The sequence below is a fragment of the Eleginops maclovinus genome, chromosome 9 (genome assembly GCF_036324505.1).
Source record: "Eleginops maclovinus isolate JMC-PN-2008 ecotype Puerto Natales chromosome 9, JC_Emac_rtc_rv5, whole genome shotgun sequence".
In the NCBI taxonomy this organism is placed as follows: domain Eukaryota; kingdom Metazoa; phylum Chordata; class Actinopteri; order Perciformes; family Eleginopidae; genus Eleginops; species Eleginops maclovinus.
Genome location: NC_086357.1, coordinates 5,671,570 through 5,692,197, shown reverse-complemented (window position 1 = coordinate 5,692,197; position 20,628 = coordinate 5,671,570). Strand labels below are relative to the sequence as shown.

General features: G+C 41.6%; 1 protein-coding gene across 1 annotated transcript; it reads left to right on the top strand.

Annotated features, from left to right (window-relative positions):
- The first annotated feature begins 1,782 nt into the window (after nt 1–1,782).
- lonp1 (lon peptidase 1, mitochondrial) lies at nt 1,783–18,540 on the top strand. The gene is given in 22 exon segments (XM_063892066.1): nt 1,783–2,324; nt 2,932–3,020; nt 3,977–4,096; nt 4,214–4,379; nt 5,605–5,718; nt 5,798–5,859; nt 6,246–6,375; nt 7,769–7,852; nt 7,944–8,012; nt 8,094–8,245; nt 9,738–9,876; nt 9,976–10,154; nt 13,432–13,519; nt 13,763–13,885; nt 14,033–14,149; nt 14,540–14,680; nt 15,702–15,867; nt 15,944–15,984; nt 15,986–16,022; nt 16,111–16,238; nt 17,437–17,601; nt 17,812–18,540. Coding segments are annotated over 22 exon segments (2,994 nt in total). The 5' UTR covers nt 1,783–1,796; the 3' UTR covers nt 17,968–18,540.
- Nucleotides 18,541–20,628: the final 2,088 nt, after the last annotated feature.

Here is a 20,628-nt window from a genome sequence, read left to right as displayed (position 1 = left end):
GGCGTGTTGGTTAGACTTTAAGGAAACCCAATGGGTAATGCTGATTTTCTTTTTTGTAAAGAAATGAATCTTCACATATACACTTTTCTGGTCACAATCAAAAGTTTTTGGTATTACATTTACACTAAATGTATGCCAGCATCAGCATAACCATGCCCTGGGTGACTTTCCTCAGGCCCTATTGAATGGCATGTACCGTTCGATAAGAAGATTAAATATGCTTAAAAAGCCCTTTGAATGAGTTATAGATAATACCAACATACCGGAAACACAGTTTAGGTTGTTACTGGGATTTTATTGACCCATCCACTTTCCCCCCCAGTTAATTAGGAATCAGAAAGAGGTTGTAACTAAGCAACTCTATGAAGTAAAACCACCAATTGAAGAACCTACACAAGATAAAGTTAGCCCATGTGTATAAACTGACCTCTTATTACCAAGAGTAATGTAATGTAATAACTGCTCGAGGTTATCCAATCGAGGTTGTCACCAATTACAAATATTTGGGTTTCCTTTTAGATCAGGAGCTCTCCTTTAAATCACATATTGAAAACCTGGTAAAAAAAAACCAAAAACTCAGGCTAAAGCTTGGCTTCTTTTACAGAAATCGCCTGTGTTTTTCTTTGCGAGTGCGTAAATTGCTTGTGTAGTCAACTTTTCTTCCTTTAGTTGACTATGGAGATGTGCTGTACATGTATGCTTCGTCTAAAAGCCTATCAGCTTTGGACACTGTTTATCACAGTGCACTGAGGTTTTTTACTGGCTGTGGCCGCCTCACTCATGTAAGCTTTATGCCGAGTCTGGTTGGCCATCATTGAGCACTCGCAGAGAAACTCACTGGTTGCTTATGATCTATAAGGCTCTGCTTGGCTTGGTTCCCTCCTACTTGTGTTCACTCCTCCGAGGAGCAGAAACCCGGTATACCTTACGGTCCAGCGATAGTTACTGCTTGCATATCCCACGAGCTCGGACGGAATTGGGGGAAAAAGCGTTCAGTTTTGCTGCCCCATCAACTTGGAACAATTTTCAGGCTGATCTAAAAATGTCTGAACTTGCATCTTTTAATGTCTTCCGCCGGTTCCTAAAGGACCGACAACGAAAAATATTTGGACGGTGCCTCTGCTCCTAATTATTTCCTATGATCGATTCCTTTGCTCTTGCACTTTGTTGTTATTGTATTCACTTGTGGCCCTATTTATTGTAATGTATTTGTATCTTGTATGTTGATGACGTGTGCTGCTGCCTTCTTGGCCAGGTCACCCTTGAAAATGAGATCACGATCTCAATGGGTCTTTTACCTGGTTAAATAAAGGTTAAATAAAAAAAGAAGAAGAGTGAAACATCACCACAGGACAGTACATAACACACAGCACTGCTGCCAAATGAAGTAAAGTTATGTTTAGAGATGTGGGATCATGACAAAAATAGGCTATCTGCCTGTCATAATCTAATAATCTAAAATTGTGATTCTATTCTGTGGGCTATCAATATTAAATCAATAATGTTCTATTTGACTTCATATTGTATGGGGTTTGGGATGTGCAGGGGGAAACTGGCAGATTTCCCTGTAATGTGATTTTTTAGTAGTAAACATAATAAGTTTTATGGTATTGAATAAAGTTATAGAATTCACCCTGCACTATTGGTAACCCATGTCTCTGGCAAACCACAAAGCTTTCAAATTAACCTTCAAAACATTCTTCAGCAGCCGTTGCATAAAAATATTAGTGAGCCCTACGTCATCAAACGTTGCCGGAAAAAGGTCTGTCACATGCGGTAGAAAGCTCCAGATCAACATGGCGACCTGCATGAAGATGCTCGGCGCTGCTGGACAGCTCCACAGAAACTGGGCTCGTTTTGTGAAAATAAAATGTCCCCGCAACAGCAGCAGCAGCAGTCGGACCCTATGGACCGTCACACCCGCACAGAGCCGGCTCCAGTTCACCTCCAGCTCTCTCACCTCCAGCTCTCCGCTCAGCACCGCGATGACAGCTGGCTGCAGGCTGACCGTCAGACCTCACCGCTGGATGCGGGTCGGTGCCGTTCTCCATGGACGGACCGAGCTCCTCTCGGCAACCTCTCCACCATACTGGGTCCAGGACAGGATGTATGGGAACCGGGCCAGCGGTGCCGGCTTCTCTGGGGACGGAGGGGATAGTACCGGCTCTGGGGGAGAGGAGTCAGGGGGAGAAGGGGGAGTGCCGTATAACGGACCACAGATGACGGCTCTCACCCCCATCATGGTCCCGGAGGTGTTTCCGAATGTCCCGCTGATCGCCGTGAGCAGGAACCCGGTGTTCCCCCGTTTCATCAAGATCATAGAGGTGAGGAGCTGTGCTCGGTTCAAGGACACGGGATGATGCAACCAAACAACAACATGTAACCTGTGGAGGAAACCCATCATCTCTCTCTTTCTGTTTCTCACTTATGTTATCCGAATGTCTTTGTGTCCCTCTTATAGTATACATGTTTCTCTTTATCCTTCTCATCCCGTTTCTTAAACGTTTAATGTGACTAAAAAGAAAAAGAACATAAATCATTATTCTGTCATATCAAACAAAAGAGATGTAAATTATGCATTTCAGTTTGATTCCCTCATGTTGTGGCAGGCTGACACATCTCATCTCTCATGTAAACATGTGTTTCTGTCTCTCAGGATGTGGCATGTTGAAATTCATGGGAAGAAAGCTATACCTTGTCTTCTTCCCCTGATAGTATTTTTAATTGTTTCATTGAACGTTTCACATTTTAGTAGGAAGTGCACCTCGTTTCTTTAAGTATGGAAAATATGTTTACTAGGTTGTGGATGTGTACTATTATGACCAAACATTGTGGGTATATCAGATATTTCAGTAAAATAACAAAGCTCTTAGGTCTGTGTTTTCAGTCCTGATTTGCAATGTGTGATGAGTGTGTGTTTGTTGCTCTCAGGTGAAGAACAAAGAGCTGATGGAGCTGCTGAGGAGGAAGGTTCGTCTGGCCCAGCCGTATGCCGGAGTCTTCCTGAAGAAAGATGATAGGTAAGTGGAGCTGTAGCTCCTCTGATCACTGATGGTCAGCTATACAGGACTCGTAGAGCTTTACCATTATTTGTGTGAAACTTTCGGTGTGGGATGGCGTGTCTTAATAATGTAAGCTTCAGGAAGTCAGAACCAGGTTTATTTCCAAGAAGGTTTACACATTTGCTTTTGTGCATATGTACACACAGTAGCAAATATAGAAGAAATATACATTTTTCTAAAAGCAAGTACAGCAAGAATATGATACATTACTCTCAAAAATATAAAATGTGCAATATATCAGAATTTAAAGGAAAAGAGCTGTGCAGTTTCAAAATAAATATTACCAAACAGAAATATGCAAAATTATACTGTAGAATTTGCAAGGTTCACAGTATTTAGTTAGAGGAATGGCTCCCATGATGTAACCACAGACTGTATATGTAACACATAGTAATGTGGGAGGGGTTAAGAGTCAGTGTCAGTATTTTCAACTGTCTTCCTATGAGAGCGATCTTCTGTGACATTAGTAGAGCTTTATTAGAATCTGAATCCTATTTCAAAACAGGTTTATTGCCAGGTTAGGTTAAACATCATATACTTGTTTCGGTTCACACATAGACACATTAAGAGAAATTAAATTGTAAGTCTATTATATAAAACAACTCTGAAACTATCTTATGATTACAAAATATAGAGAAATATGTACTCAAAATTCAAATATGCAAGTACAGAAAATAGGATTGGTTTTGTTTTTTAAAGTAGTTACTTTTTGTATGTTTATTTGTGCTTTATTTCTTATTAATTAATTTCTCTTACTGTGTCTATGTATGCACCGTACAAACCAAAGCAAATTCCTTCCTAGAGGTCTTGCTTTCATCTTTTCTCTGGTCTGTAGTTTTTTTATGTATCTTATCCATCATTTGTATCTGCTGTGATAACTTTCGTCTGTGTGTGTGTGTGTGTGTTTCCTGCAGTAATGAGTCCGATGTGGTGGAATCTCTGGACGCCATCTACTCAACAGGCACCTTCGTTCAAATCCATGAGATGCAGGACCTGGGAGACAAGCTGAGGATGATCGTCATGGGACACCGCAGGTTAGAAACGAGTGAAGCCAGTGGTTGGATAGAAAATGTTTAGAATTTTTCTCTTCACAGCAAACAGTTTCTGTGTCTTGTGTTAATCTTTTCTCTTTATATGTGTTCCTTTGTCAGGATCCGGATCACAAAGCAGCTGGAGGTGGAGCCTGAGGAGGCGGAGGCGGCCCCTGTGTGGTCAGAGTCTGAGACAGAGTCCCAACCCAAGGCAACACCCAGACGCAGATCCAAACAGAACCGCAAGGACCAGGCGGCTCCTGTAGCGGAGCAGCTCCAGGAAAAGGTTTGTGACATCTGATGCCTTTACACATGCTGACAGAATGTAACGACGGCATTGTGTTTTCCCTCTTTGACCTCCATCCAGCATTATTAGAAAAAGCCTGATTTGAGCTGTGTGGCCATGAGGGTATTTTTTCAGCAAACATTGATTTAAGCTCTGTGCTGTTCAGCTAGCATCCGTACTAAGACCACCAGACTCTGGGACAGTTTTATCACAAAGGCAATAAGACTGCTGAACTCACCACTCACTTAATGTATAATACTTTGTTCATATGCACATCTGATTATTCTAATTATCCACATGTTTATATATCATTACATTACACAATACTTATTCTAATGTACAGTAATCAAATTCACTTTCTGCTTTATTTTATTTCACCTATGTACATAGCTAACCTATTTCAGATTATTTTTTCTTGAACCATTGCATCACTTTCTGTATCAGAATCAGAAATCCTTTATTCGCTCCGCATTGGGGAAATGTACACTGTGTTAAAGCAGCAAAGTTACAATGCAGAAAAGGGGTTGACAGCAAAGTTCACCATGGTCAAAGAAAGAAGTTGTAGTATTTTAAAACACAAGTCAATTAAAAAAAGTATTGAAGGAGCGGGTTATGTTAGCAAACTGTAAATAAATAGTGAAGTAATAAAGAGTTAATTGCTCATAAGTTAATTATTCAAGGTTTTTTACTGCAAACAACTACACTGTAGCTCTTGTAATTATGACAGTAACACCTTTGAAAGAAAGCATGTTAATGCAATGACATTACATTAGACGCTTTTACCTAACGCCACTAACTGTACACACACTCAATACTGTTGGCAATCTCCACAGCAGAAATTTGGGGTGAAGTGTCTCGCCCAAGGACACAACGACATCCTGAGTGCAGTTTGGATTGAACCAGCGCTCCGCTGATCCAAAGATCAGCACACTAACCCACTGAGCCACAGCGTCCCTTGCAATGATCACTGATTAAATTAAATTCAACACAAATGAAAGGCAGATGTGTTCAACATTTACACACAGAAAAAAACAACCCAAAAAACAATGACAAAGATAATTAACTACCAAAGACATTAACTGACAGCACTTAAAGCAAAGAAGAAGTTTGATGATCTAAATAACCTTATTGTTTATTTACTTATCAGAATTCTTCAGTTGTAGTACAATGACGAATTGTAGTTTATATAAGTTTGCGATTTCAGCTCTGTTGTTGTTCTTTTCAGATTTCAGAAGCAGATCTGAGTCCGGAGCTCCAGCCTCTGTCATCCTCTGACATCCTGATGGTGGAAGTGGACAACGTTCAACATGAACAGTTCACCGTCACAGAGGAAGTCAAGGTACAGAACACACTAGAGAACAGGAAGGAAATGGAAAGATGAAGATACTAATCTGATCTGTGTGTGTGTTTTTCTGCAGGCGCTGACAGCGGAGATAGTGAAGACCATCAGGGACATCATCGCGCTGAACCCCCTCTACAGGTCCGTCCTGACTCCTTACTGCATTATGCAAACATTTAAAAAAGAAGATTAATATAAAATTAAAAAGGATGAGATGAAATAGAGTGAGTCTCAAAGCGGCAGGTACAAGAAGAAATCCATATGTGATGATGCTCAATGATAGCGGTCCTCTTTTCTAAAATGTGTGTGTGTGTGTGTGTGTGTGTGTGTGTGTGTGTGTGTGTGTGTGTGTGTGTGTGTGTGTGTGTGTGTGTGTGTGTGTGTGTGTGTGTGTGTGTGTGTGTGTGTGTGTGTGTGTGTGTGTGTGTGTGTGTGTGTGTGTGTGTGTGTGTGTGTGTGTGTGTGTGTGTGTGTGTGTGTGTGTGTGTGTGTGTGTGTGTGTGTGTGTGTGTGTGTGTGTGTGTCAGGGAGTCGGTGCTCCAGATGATGCAGGCTGGGCAGAGAGTGGTGGATAATCCCATCTACCTCAGCGACATGGGAGCAGCTCTGACAGGAGCCGAGTCCCAGGAGCTGCAGGATGTCCTGGAGGAGACCAATGTGAGCATGTCTGATGGTTTAAAATGAAATGTATTAAATTAATTTTGTCGTATTTGAGCTGCAAAACCAACCAGTTAGACCCCAACCCTGAAGAACTCTGGCTGAAACAGAACTATCTATTTAGCTGTGCAAAGTCAGAAAGGGGCTATTGCTGCCCCGTTTTAATTGTTTAGCCCATCAGCCACTAGAGGCAGTATAAAATACACATGGCAAAGTTTGAGTTATTGATCATGCCTTCAAACAGTTTAAGTGGTTTATTTGCCAAATGAATTCTGGTCTTTTGATAACGAACAGCAGCTTTTCTATTTACATGTACACATGTGCTATATCTTCATTTACACACACACACACACACACACACACACACACACACACACACACACACACACACACACACACACACACACACACACACACACGTTTTATATTTATTCTGTATATAGAGAAGTTGTTATTTTAACTATAAATAATATAGTTACAACATTTGGAGAGAGATGTCACAATGTTTTAGACAAAAAACGATAAAGGTTTGTATGTCAACGATGGAATTAATACAGCATGGCACTTAACAACACATTTTTTTCAGTGATCATCATTGTTCCTTTCTTGAAAAGGGAACAAAAACTCATGCATACACATAACTTCATATTTATCTAGAAGAATTACAAGTCATACCTTTGTCACCTGAGCAACTGGAGGCAGACGGCAACACACACAACACAAGAACACACAGATTCATCCTAAAGACTGAACACATACAGCAACAGGACCGGACCTTCAGCTCAACTGCACTGCTGACACACACACACACACACACACACACACACACACACACACACACACACACACACACACACACACACACACACACACACACACACACACACACACACACACACACACACACACACACAGTGTTTTATATGTATTCTGTGTATAGATTAGTTTGGATGTATAAACGTTCTATAGATAGAACTAAATAAATATGCTAATTGTTTATATGTTTGAATTTTTTGTGAAATGAAAAACAGTATATTTACAGTTTATAGATATACAGAGTATAGAGCACACATTAAAATAAATAAATGCAGCATAAGTTAGTCACTCTATAGCAGACTAATGTACTACTAATAGATAAACTATACACATAGGATATTTGTACATGTGTGACATTTTTGGGAAATTTTTAAAATAAAATGTAATACATTTAGCATTATACTGAATATATATTTATGGTGTATTCAATATGTATACTATTGTTAATAGTGTTTATGACCATTAATGCTGTTAATACTGTATACACTTCTGATTTTTTGTATCTGTCATATATATATACACACTTAAATTATACCTACACTCATGCTTTGAAATCTGCTGCTGTGTGTCTCTGCAGATCCCCAAGCGTCTCTACAAGGCTCTGTCTCTGCTGAAGAAGGAGTACGAGCTGAGCAAACTGCAGCAGCGGCTCGGCCGAGAGGTATGGGGTCATTACTAAACATGTACAGGCTTTAGACACTGTTCTGCTGCACCCCCTCACTCCTTAATGTGTGTCCCTGCTCTGCTCACAGGTAGAGGAGAAGATCAAACAGACCCACAGGAAGTACCTGCTGCAGGAGCAGCTCAAGATAATCAAGAAGGTACAGTAGACAGTGTGTCCCTGTGTCCGTCAGACCTGCAGCTTTATGTGCCATGTTTAAATCTGTCTGTGTTGTGAGTAGGAGCTGGGTCTGGAGAAGGAGGACAAAGATGCTATCGAGGAGAAGTTTCGAGAGAGGCTCAAAGAGAGGACGGTCCCACAGCACATAATGGACGTCATCAACGAAGAGCTCAACAAACTGGGACTACTGGACAACCACTCCTCAGAGTTCAAGTGGGTCTTGTTTGTTTCTTATCCCAGTCTTTGAATTGCTATATCATTTGGTTGACTTAAGATGAAATTAATTAAAGAGTGAGTTAAAGCTTTCCCTTTCCATGAGGATACTTCATGACTGCCCCTCTAGGATAAACTTAAAGTGTAATTTATACTCGTAGGTTGTTGTTTGTTTACCTATTGTGACATGCTGATTGCTACACTATTCCTGGTGTTGACACAATTATGCGACAGATTACTTGTTGACTTGCCAGGAAGATTTGAAAAGCTCTATTTTACTCATAATGTTTTGAGGAAGGAACTCTTCTCAGCAGGTTTGCTAGGGGTTAGATGCTAAGGCTGCACAATTAATGCATTTCCTTTTTTCTAAATCGTAATACGGTCTATGCAAAATTCAAATCGCAGGATGCACAATATCTGCTCAATATGTATTGAAATACAATTTTCATGAAGTTTGCAGAGGTATTCCTGCCTATAAATTGTATTCTAAAACATATTTGTCTGGCACACACTCACACCATAATATATTCTATGAAAAATAGAATTATTGTTAATGACTGATCATTCCCTCCTATATCTCAAAACCATATCGCAATTTCAGTTCAATAAATCACAATTAGTTTTTCCTTCCAAATCGTGCAGCCAGGACACATAAAATGTGTTTATAGAGAAACACCAACAGTAGAGAGAACTTTAATGCATGTAAACGGGTCATTATTAAAAAGAAAAAAGACTCCACAGGGAAGGTTTAATGTCAAAATGTATGTAGTTAAGCTTTAAAATAATAATAATAAGAAATAAGAAAGATGTATTTATAAAGCACTTTTTATACAGGAGGTGCATTTCAAAGTGCTTTACAAAAAGGACACACATCACAAACTAAAACCAGCTTTTCCGAAATTCACCTCGGATCAGATGTTAAGAACTTATTTGAACACATGCAGTGTAACGACATGATCTAGTGTTTTAGCGTGTTAAGACACAAGGAGGTGAAAGGTAGGATAATAAAAACAATAAAATAGACAATGATGCCTCTCGAAAATAATTAAGGAAGGCAAAAAACAAAATGAAGATACAGCAAAATATAAAATAAGAACAATGTATAATCATAATTATAATAGAGGATAAAAGGTTAAAAGGTTAAAAGACCAACTTAAAAGAAAATATCGCTAATGAAACTGTTAAATTATATAAGGTAAAAAACTATCAAACCTTTCAAATATATACATTTTAAAGGTATAAAATTGTATACTAAAAATTAAGTAATAGATATTAAAGACTCCATTTAAAAAGAGGGGTGTCGCTAAGTGGTTTATAAACCAGTAGAATAATTGTAAAATCACATCTTAAAGAAACTGGGAGCCAATGTAGTGCAGTGAAAACAGGAGGAATGAGCTCTCTTTATCATTAGTGTGCAGCGGTAGCTCTGTCAATATAACCGACCAATGAGGATAAACAAACCAACATCAACAACAACTGCTTTGTGTTTCAGCGTAACCCGTAACTACCTGGACTGGCTGACCAGCATGCCCTGGGGGACCTACAGTGAGGAGAACCTATCACTGGCAACAGCCAAAGACGTTTTGGAAGAAGACCATTACGGAATGGATGATGTCAAGAAGCGCATTTTGGTTAGCAACACACAAACACATACCACCTAAAAGACGTTTAAATATCCGCACATCAGAGCTTCTTTTTGTGCAGCTGAACATGACCTCCCCTCTGTGCAGGAGTTCATTGCAGTGAGCCAGCTGCGGGGCTCCACCCAGGGGAAGATCCTGTGCTTCTACGGGCCCCCGGGTGTAGGAAAGACCTCTATCGCCCGCTCCATAGCCAGAGCCCTCAACAGGCAGTACTACAGGTTCAGCGTGGGAGGCATGACTGATGTGGCAGAGATTAAAGGACACAGGTGAGGAAGGCTAAATGGGTTTCATTAATACAGTGGGGCAAACAAGTATTTAGTCAGCCACCAATTGTGCAAGTTCTCCCATTTAAAAAGATGAGAGAGGCCTGTAATTTTCATCATAGGTACACTTCAACTATGAGAGACAGAATGGGGGAAACAATCCAGAAAATCACATTGACTGATTTTTAATGAATTAATTGGTAAATTCCTCTGTAAAATAAGTATTTGGTCACCTACAAACAAGCAAGATTTCTGGCTCTCACAGACCTGTAACTTCTTCTTTAAGAGGCTCCTCTGTCCTCCACTCGTTACCTGTGTTAATGGCACCTTTTTGAACTCGATATCAGTATAAAAGACACCTGTCCACAACCTCAAACAGTCATACTCCAAACTCCACTATGGCCAAGACCAAAGAGCTGTCAAAGGAGACTAGAGACAAAATTGTAGACCTGCACCAGGCTGGGAAAACTGAATCTGCAATAGGTAAGCAGCTTGGTGTGAAGAAATCAACTGTGGGAGCAATTATTAGAAAATGGAAGACATACAAGACCACTGCTAATCTCCCTCGATCTGGGGCTCCACGCAAGATCTCACCCCGTGGGGTCAAAATGATCACAAGAACGGTGAGCAAAAATCCCAGAACCACACGGGGGGACCTAGTGAATGACCTGCAGAGAGCTGGGACCAAAGTAACAGAGGCTACCATCAGTAACACACTACGCCGCCAGGGACTTAAATCCTGCAGTTCCACACGTGTCCCCCTGCTTAAGCCAGTACATGTCCAGGCCCGTCTGAAGTTTGCTAGAGGGCATTTGGATGATCCAGAAGAGGATTGGGAGAATGTCATATGGTCAGATGAAACCAAAATAGAACTTTTTGGTAAAATCTCAACTCGTCGTGTTTGGACAAAGAACACCATACCTACTGTGAAGCATGGGGGTGGAAACATCATGCTTTGGGGCTGTTTTTCTGCAAAGGGACCAGGACGACTGATCCGTGTAAAGGAAAGAATGAATGGGGCCATGTATCGTGAGATTTTGAGTGAAAACCTCCTTCCATCAGCAAGGGCACTGAAGATGAAGCGTGGCTGGGTCTTTCAGCATGACCATGATCCCAAACACACCGCCAGGGCAACGAAGGAGTGGCTTCGTAAGAAACATTTCAAGGTCCTGGAGTGGCCTAGCCAGTCTCCAGATCTCAACCCCATAGAAAATCTTTGGAGGGAGTTGAAAGTCTGTTTTGCCCAGCGACAGCCCCAAAACATCACTGCTTTAGAGGAGATCTGCATGGAGGAAAGGGCCAAAATACCAGCAACAGTGTGTGAAAACCTTGTGAAGACTTACAGAAAACGTTTGACCTCTGTCATTGCCAACAAAGGGTATATAACAAAGTATTGAGATGAACTTTTGTTATTGACCAAATACTTATTTTCCACAATCATTTGAAAATTAATTCATTAAAAATCCTACAATGTGATTTCCTGGATTTTTTTTCTCATTCTGTCTCTCATAGTTGAAGTGTACCTATGATGAAAATTACAGGCCTCTCTCATCTTTTTAAATGGGAGAACTTGCACAATTGGTGGCTGACTAAATACTTTTTTGCCCCACTGTATGGAACGTCCTAATGATAGCTCAATCTGTCAGACACACACAAGGCTCCGTCTCTGGGCAGGATTAGGAAAATCAAGGGGGGAACATTTAGATAAGGACAGAAATAACTGCATGTGATGATTATAAATACAGATGCTACATTTTACAGAGGCCCATTGTGCTTTATGGGGTTTTCTCTCATGTAGTGTGTTTTATTTAGCTTTATGTGCATGTCAATGGTCTGCAAAGGTGGGACATCTCTTAACAGAGCCGGCTAACCATCATCAGAGCAGACTGGGCTCTGGTTTCAGACAGAGGGTGAAAAGATGTGCTGCAGCACAGGCAGTATGAGAAAAACAAAGAGCTTTTTGGACATTAAAACATGGAGACGTGTCACAGTAGAAGCACAAATTACTAATGTGAACGTGGAAACGAGAATAATCTGCCCCCCCAATTTTAACAAAGACCACACCTCCGCTAGAATAAACGGAACATGTAACATTTACATTAATTTGAAACTCACAAGATAAAAGGGGACGCAAGCTCACTGCAAGTTAATGTGCTGCTTCTTCAGAAAATGTTTCATCAACAGCTGTTACTGCTTGCCTTACTGGTGGATTAAACATATTGTGCAAGTATAATTCAACGTTCCTTTTATTGGCCAGTCATGTATCCTCCACATACAATTGACACAATTGACAGTACAATGTGAGTCCCTTGTTGTGATGGAAATTCTGGAGCAATGGAGATGAAACTCAGAGAGACACGGGGAGAGCTGGAACTTGCTGACAAACACTGAAGGTTTATTCTGAAGTTAACGGACGGAGAATTGACAAGACATTTGCTGCAGCCACAAGTTGACAGAGCGGTTGCCCGACCAATTCTGAAGAACTCTTCTGCAGTCCGAGGTTTTAACCAGTTCAGAGTGTATGATCAACATTCCTCATCAGCGAGACTAAACAAATATGGATCCTGAATCTAACTAGAGCTGTCGTGCATGGCAAAAGAATGTCTGTCAGGGAACCTACGTTATGTTAGTACCAGAGAAGAAGGGCTTCTAGACGTCCCTAAAGAAAAAACCATCTCATGTCAGCTTGTGCCCGGTCGGAAACTAGCACCAGCAAAGCGCCCAAGCTGCCCCTCCTTAAGAGATTACAGCAACCCCAAGGCAAAAGAACTATGCCATGGGTATAGAGTGGTGCAGGGATGACGTATTTTTGTAGGCCGACCTGGAAGTAAGCTGCTCATGGGTTCCCTCGACAAAAAAGCAATGTGATTTCTGCATAGGATTTTGGAATATTGTAAAAAAATAAGGTCTGTGGAAAACAAACCTGTTTGATAAATGCACGTTCTGGGGGTCACTACTGATGTGTTTAAATTCGTAGAACAAAATGTGACCCGTCTCTTAAATTTGTGTCAACCACAGACCTTATTTCGAGCTATTTTCCAAAATCCTACGGAGAAATCCCATTGACTCTGAGACGAGGGAACCGGAACTGGTAAAACGCTTACTCAGTTCTAGGGTTTAGGACTCGTTCCTGCTCCACTCTATGATGACAAAGGAAGAAGTAAATTATGAGCTGTGTCAAAGGTTAACTCCCTAAGCAAAATATTCCCTAACACTATTTATAATGTGATGAAATATGGGGGCTTGCTTTAACTAAATTGTGATGGGGGTGTGTTTGCAGGAGAACATATGTTGGTGCGATGCCAGGGAAAATTATCCAGTGCCTGAAGAAAACCAAGACGGAGAACCCTCTGGTGCTCATAGACGAGGTCAGTATAACATTGTTCCAGCTCTCAGCAGGGAGTGGCCGCCAATGACCCGAAACACAAAGCCTTCTTTATTTGAAATTTATCGATATTGAATGTTTTGCAGGTCCAAATTGCACAAATTTGATGTAGCACTACTGTATATTGAAACCCTAGCAACACAGCCACCGATTGTTAAGTAGATCGACGAACGGTTCTCCAGATACACTGACATCATATTCCCTATCGGGCTCCTGTTATTACCAGGTGGACAAGATGGGTCGCGGTTACCAGGGTGATCCATCCTCTGCCCTGCTGGAGCTACTGGACCCCGAACAGAACGCCAACTTCCTGGACCACTACCTGGATGTTCCTGTAGATCTGTCAAAGGTAAAGCGTGTCCCCCTGTGTACGTTTCCCCACACCCTGCTACGTAGTGAGCACCAGTAAAGCTCCTGTGGAGGTTTCTTCAGAACAAAGGGAGCGGGTAAAATGCAAGTTATCTAAGTCTGACTTTCTCCGTCTGCTCCATTTAAGGTTCTGTTTATCTGCACGGCCAATGTGATTGACACCATCCCAGAGCCCCTCAGAGACAGGATGGAAATGATCAATGTGTCTGGATATGTGGCCCAGGAGAAGCTGGCTATTGCTGAGGTAACACCAAGGGATATATATACAGCCCCGGAAAAAATTAAGAAACCACCTCAGCGTTATCAGTTTCTCTAGTTTTATTATTTATAGATATGTCTTTGAATTAAATGATTTTTTTTATTGCATTCTATAAACTACTGCCAACATTTCTCTGTGTTTGAATTCAACAAACACTGGAATGGCTGCCATACATGTAGAGATAAAGATTTAAGAAACATCTCTTAATTTCTTCCGGAGCTGTTTATATTGACAGTCATCTCATGCTTGTTTTTGTATGGTGTTGTTGATCATTGTTGAAGAATTGTCATGATGGTTGTAGAGTTTTACTCACAGATTTGGTCAGAGTTTATGAGATTTGTACTACATTGTTTGTTTTTATTTCTGTGTCTCCAGCAATACCTGGTCCCTCAGCTGCGCTCTCTGTGCGGTCTGACCGAGGAGAAAGTGTCCATCTCCCCCGACGCCCTCAGTCTGCTCATTAGGCAGTACTGCCGGGAGTCCGGAGTCAGGAACCTGCAGAAACAAGTAGAAAAGGTAAGATACTTCTCCAGCTCAGGCTGTTTTCAGAGAAGAACATCCATGTTGGGGCCATAATACAAAAACATTTTTCGATCAGACTTTGATGCGTAGAGGTTAATTATTATAAAAATGAAACCCAAAGCTCTCACTGGACCATAGACTAAAGAAAAGTCTCTACCTTTATCAAGGAGGCCCTACTTCATTTCACATTAGTTTTTGTAGTGTTATGATAGCTTTTGCCGACAAAGCCAACTACCCCTCCAGCCCTGTGTTGCTCTCTTCCGTTTTGTTAGAGGATGATGAACTGCGAACAAAGATAAAAGTAAAAACCATTCACACTGAAGTGTCCCCCGGTTTATCTAATCCATGTACGGGCCTTTTGGTCTTTGTAATGACAGCTACTGTCTAAAAGACATGGTCTAAACCAAACTCCTCCTCCTATTGCTACTGTGACATCACCGGCACTTTTCTGAAAAGTTGAAATATTTTGCGAACAGTTGCTAAACGGTGAAGCACTCAGAAAATGGAGGCTGGGTGCAGCCCTTTTTCTCGAGGCGACATTTCTGGCCAAAATTACGGCCCCGAAAATACTGCATCAGAGTTAAGTGGAAAATAATAGTTTCTTCATGTCTTAAAGCTGCTGAGTCATATATTGCACCTCAAACAACATATAAATCCCGAGTTAGGGTTTCTTTACTTCCTCTACAGAAAAAAGACAGTAAAAGAAACTAATTCAGAAATCTCAGTTTCAGTATCAGCCTGCTGCCTGCCACTCGTCCACTGGCAGACCGACCGGACATCCATTCCCTATTTATTCTCCGTACAAACAAAAACAAAGCCTTCTGACATCATCTTCATATTTTTATAGTAGTTATACCCATTTTGACCAACAGAAATATTGTTTTCTGGCATCACTTTAAAATGTTACGGCGTTTTGGTTTGAGGGCGCCATTTAGACAAAACCCTGCTGATTTCTAAAACAAAGCTTTTCTTCTTTTCTGTGTTTTTTTTTTTACCTTTTCCGTCCGTTTGTCAGGTGTTCCGTAAAGTGGCCTTCTCAATCGTCAGTGGCGAACAAACCAAGGTCACTGTTACCCCTGACAACCTGCAGCTCTTTGTGGGTAAACCTATTTTCACAGTGGATCGAATGTATGATGTCACGCCACCAGGAGTGGTTATGGGGCTGGCCTGGACTGCTATGGGTGAGACACACACATACACACATCAAACCAACACCAATGAAAGATGCCACATGCTGAATGTCGGCCTTTTTCGCAGGGGGGACGACGTTGTTCATCGAGACCTCGGTCCGACGACCTTCCTGACCCTAAAGGAGAGGGCTCTCTGGAGGTGACAGGTGAGTCATCGTACGGGGGGGGGGGGTTAACTAAGTCTGTTGTATTCAGCTGAACAGAGCATTTTAAAGTGCTGGTGTTCCTCTACAGGTCAGCTGGGCGACGTCATGAAGGAAAGTGCTAAGATCGCTACAACCTTTGCCAGAGCCTTCCTGATGAACCAGGAACCAGAAAACAACTTCCTGGTCAACTCCCACCTGCACCTGCATGTCCCAGAGGTAACCATGGAGAACTACTACTGCACTATATATGCTTAGTCTTTTTTTAATTCTTCGTACTTGTTCACTACCTGCGACAGCATTTTATCGCGCAAGTTTGACCGAGCCATCATTTGTGTTTTCTGCCGTCGGTTAAACTAAACCAGCCAGCGAGAAGGCGGGGCTTATCTTCATGTTGACACCAAGCCCCCAGGAAGTGCTCCAGACTTTGACAAAATATTCGTAGCGGCCAAACTTTTGGTACTACAACTTCCGTATCAGTCCGTGACGTCACCCGGCCCAGAAAGACTTTTTCCCATTGACTTGCATTGGGAAAGAGACGTCTGTAAATCAGTGGATCATTTTTTAACCAAATAAACTACCCAGTATGAACCCTTTTATAGCCCTTATTAAAAACAGTATGTCCTTAAAGTTGTAAAATGCGCTAAAAGCTGAATCCAGATTTATTTTCTCTCTCCATTCATTCTACTGAGCCTAGAGCGGGAGATCGGGGGCGGGGCTTGAGGGGAAACTCAACTGCACATGCACTATCTATGCTCTCGACAGCCAGGCATGATGGGTAATTTGTGACGTTTTGCTCTCGAGAATCTCAGGCCATTTTGTCTTCAAGCACCAATGAGCAGCTCTCATAGGAATGGACGAGGCCGTGCCTCTAACGCTGTATCCAGTTCATATTATACATCCATGTATGACACCATAAACGTTTCATTAGCCATGGCCGAAATCCCAAATTCTGCTGCCTTGTTCATAGTTTAGTCCCAGAATCTTCAGATAATGGACCAAGCAATTGTTTTAAAGCCTTTATATTTTATTGTCAGAAATGAATTCGCTGCAAATCTAACATTTGCATAAGAGTTAAAAAGCGGGAGTGTGTGTGTAATTGATTACTCGGGGTTAGACACAAAGGGACCTATGTCGTCAGCATACAGGGAGACTTTGACCAGAACATCTTAGTATTATAGGTTTCAGTTTAGAATTAGAATGACTCGTTTTTGTTCAGTTCCTCTCCCAATTCAGAATATTTATTGATAGCTTCATTGACTCATAACAATGCATCAGTGCTATCATTACTTATAGGTGAGCAAAGACAGTAGAGAGCAGTCTCTGCATGCGATCCGTATCACTTGGCTTAAGAAGTTTTCTGAACCCAATGCTTCATCATGTCTGTTTGACAACGACACTTGTTACCTACTCCCAGGGAGCCACTCCTAAGGACGGACCAAGCGCCGGCTGCACTATCGTCACAGCACTGTTGTCCCTGGCAACCAAGCGGCCGGTGCGTCAGAACGTAGCCATGACAGGCGAAGTGTCACTCACTGGCAAAATACTTCCAGTCGGAGGCATCAAAGAAAAATCTATTGCGGTAAGTACAAGATGCACCCAGCCGTCCACATCAATCATGTCACCGCCCTGAAACAGCCGAGCCAATCACAGATGTTTCTGTAGGCTAACATGTCGGATGAATTGACAACCTGATATTAAAAGCTTTAAACCCATATCATTTTCAAATATATTTGAAAAAAATGCGAGTATATGCTCCATGGTTTAAACTGGATTTTCGTGTCCCCATTAGGCCCGTCGGGCTGGAGTGACCTGTCTCGTCCTGCCAGAGGAGAACAAGAAGGACTTCTCTGACCTGCCGGACTACATCAGCGAGGGCCTGGAGGTCCACTTTGTGAATCACTACAGCCAAATCTACCCCATCGTCTTCCCACAGGACCAGTCTTAACCAGCTGCTTCTATCCACAACACTGAACCCAAGGCAAGATGGACCAAGACTTCTTTTTATGGAGCTCCAGAACCCAGAACCGGTTTGTTGCCACGTTATGGTGATTTCCATTCTGGTTATAGTTTTAGAAAATATACAGTTTTGATCTGGTTGTGGAGAATGGGGCTACATTATCTGTTCCAAACTCCTCCAGAGGAACAGGGGCTTTGTGATCCCACAGGCAAAACCGGCGTCAGCTTCCACAAGAACTCTGAATGTAGGAAGACGCTGTGATGGAAGACAACATCGCTGGACTGAAACCATGCAAACCACTGTGCCAACGATGGACATACGCTGTAAAGTCCCAGTGACTATGGCGATGGTGAACACTGGCCGGTCACCGCAGGATGATGTCATCGATGATCAGAGGTTGAGGTGGCCATCTGGTTGCCAGGCAGCCTCTTTAGCTGCAGCTATCATTGTACAGCGCTGTGGATGGAGTCTTTAACAGAATTCTAATTTTTATATTATTATTTGCAGATCTGATGATGATGATGATGATGATGTTGAAATAAATTAAATTCTAAAAGATAACTCTGCTGGCTGCTGTTCTCATTGCTTATCAGTGGTGTCATTTGATTCAAAAGTTATCGCGTTATATAGTTTACAGTTTTCAAAGCTCGTTTTTTTTCTGGAAACCGAAACCTGTTGTGGTGGAAACTTCTGAAGCAATGGAGACGAAACAGAGAGACGCTGGAGAGCAGGAAGTTGATGTCAAAACACTGTTGGATTTATTCTGAGTTACGGCCGGAGAATTGACAAGACACTTGCGGTAGACACAAGTTGCCACAGCGGTTGCCGAACCAATTCTGAAGATCTCAGGGAGAGGAAGAGGTTTTAACTAGTTCTGAATGGGTAATCAGCATTCTCAGAGCAGCAGACTAAACAATCTAGGACATTACGTCTAACTTAAACTGTCATCCCGGCCACACATAAGGTGTCTACCGGAGCATCTGGGTCCAGATAAACTGGAGCTAGCTGTGCCTAAATAAAGCCAATCTTGGGTCAGCTTGAGCTTGTACCCGCAATGGAAACAACAAGGCTTTGGAAGCCCAGGCTGCCCCTCCTTAATGAAGACAACAGCACCTGCAAGGCTGTAGAGCCAGGTCGAAGGAGGACAGCGAGAAGAGATTCAAATGAGCTAAAGATTTACAAACTTACACAAAATATTCCAACACCTGTCACCTAGTGAGGTTTGATGTTTCCATTGCAAATCAAATTTTTATTTGGACATAAGTTGATAAGTCGGTTGGAAGATTACTTTTATTTATGTTTTATAAAGGCTAGATAATATAATTAAGAACCTCAGAAAAAAGCAGCTTTCTGAAAGAAGAGTGCGTTTTGTGTTTTACATTCGGGATAAAGCAGATGTTAAATTCTGCAGAGCAAGTAAAAAAATCAACTACTGTATGACAACCACACATATTATAACATTATAAGACATTTAGTGATGATACATAAAGAGTCTTAGCGATGTGGGCTGTCTGAATTATTTGTAAAATGCACCTTGTCCACTTCTATTGTAGAGAACACTTTTTCCGCAATACAAATATAACACCAAAGATGGAAGAAGTACTCAGATCTTGTACTTAAGTGAATGTAGAAGTACCAGAGTTTAGGAATACTCTATTATGAGTAAAATGCATTTAATGCAAATGTTACTAAAGTAAAAGTACAAAAGTATTGGCATCCAAACATACTGAAGATACCAAAAGTAAAAGTACTCATTCTGCAGATTGGCCCATTTCAGAAAAAATGTATGATGTGTTTTGATAATAATTATTGATGCATTTAAGTGTCATGAAAGCTGAGAGCTGAGAACATCGTCATGGAGCGTCCTGCAGGAGCTGAAGGTAATGTCCCTGTCTACAACACTCCTGATGAGGAAGAGTTAGGTGAGGTCAGAAACGCTTTCGAAGGATGAAGAAGAGGTTGCTGCTCTTGCAGGTTGTGGCCCTGGACTGATCGAAGAGGAGGAGGAAGAGGAGGAGGGAGAGGAGAAGGAAAGAAGAGCAGAAGGAGGAAGAGGAGGAAGACTGGACATCCGAAAATACTGGTCCTTGTCATCCGAGGAAGAAGACGAAGAAGAGGACCAAGATGAGGAAGAGGACACTGAAGATGAAGGGAATGCCGACATCGGACGTCTCTCCCCTCTTGTCCAGCAGCTCCCGCAGGTAAGTTTTTTGTTGGCATTTCTTCGGAACTTCCCCCCTGGACTTAGGTAAAAGTTGAGATAGTTATCATGAGAGGATAATTAACTAAAATGCACTTCATTTATTTTTAAATAACTGTCATGAAGCAGTATTTGAACCAACTTTGGTCATGGGTTTGTTTTAATACAAACATTTAAATATTGTAAGCCAGATTTGTAAAGGATTGTTCAACGCAATGAATGCCAACTTAGTTCAAAAAACCAGCATGCATAGTAATACAGAAATAGTTTTCACATGATTAAGTGAGAGTGTGTGTGAGGCAGTGCACACAATCTTAATGGCTGAAAATAACTGGCCTCTGATCTTAATACGTTCTGTCAATATCATGGTGTGTGACATTTACAAGAAGTCTGGCTGAGCAGAGGTATGTGTGTCTGTCTGTGTGACAGAGTGTGTCACTATTGGAGTG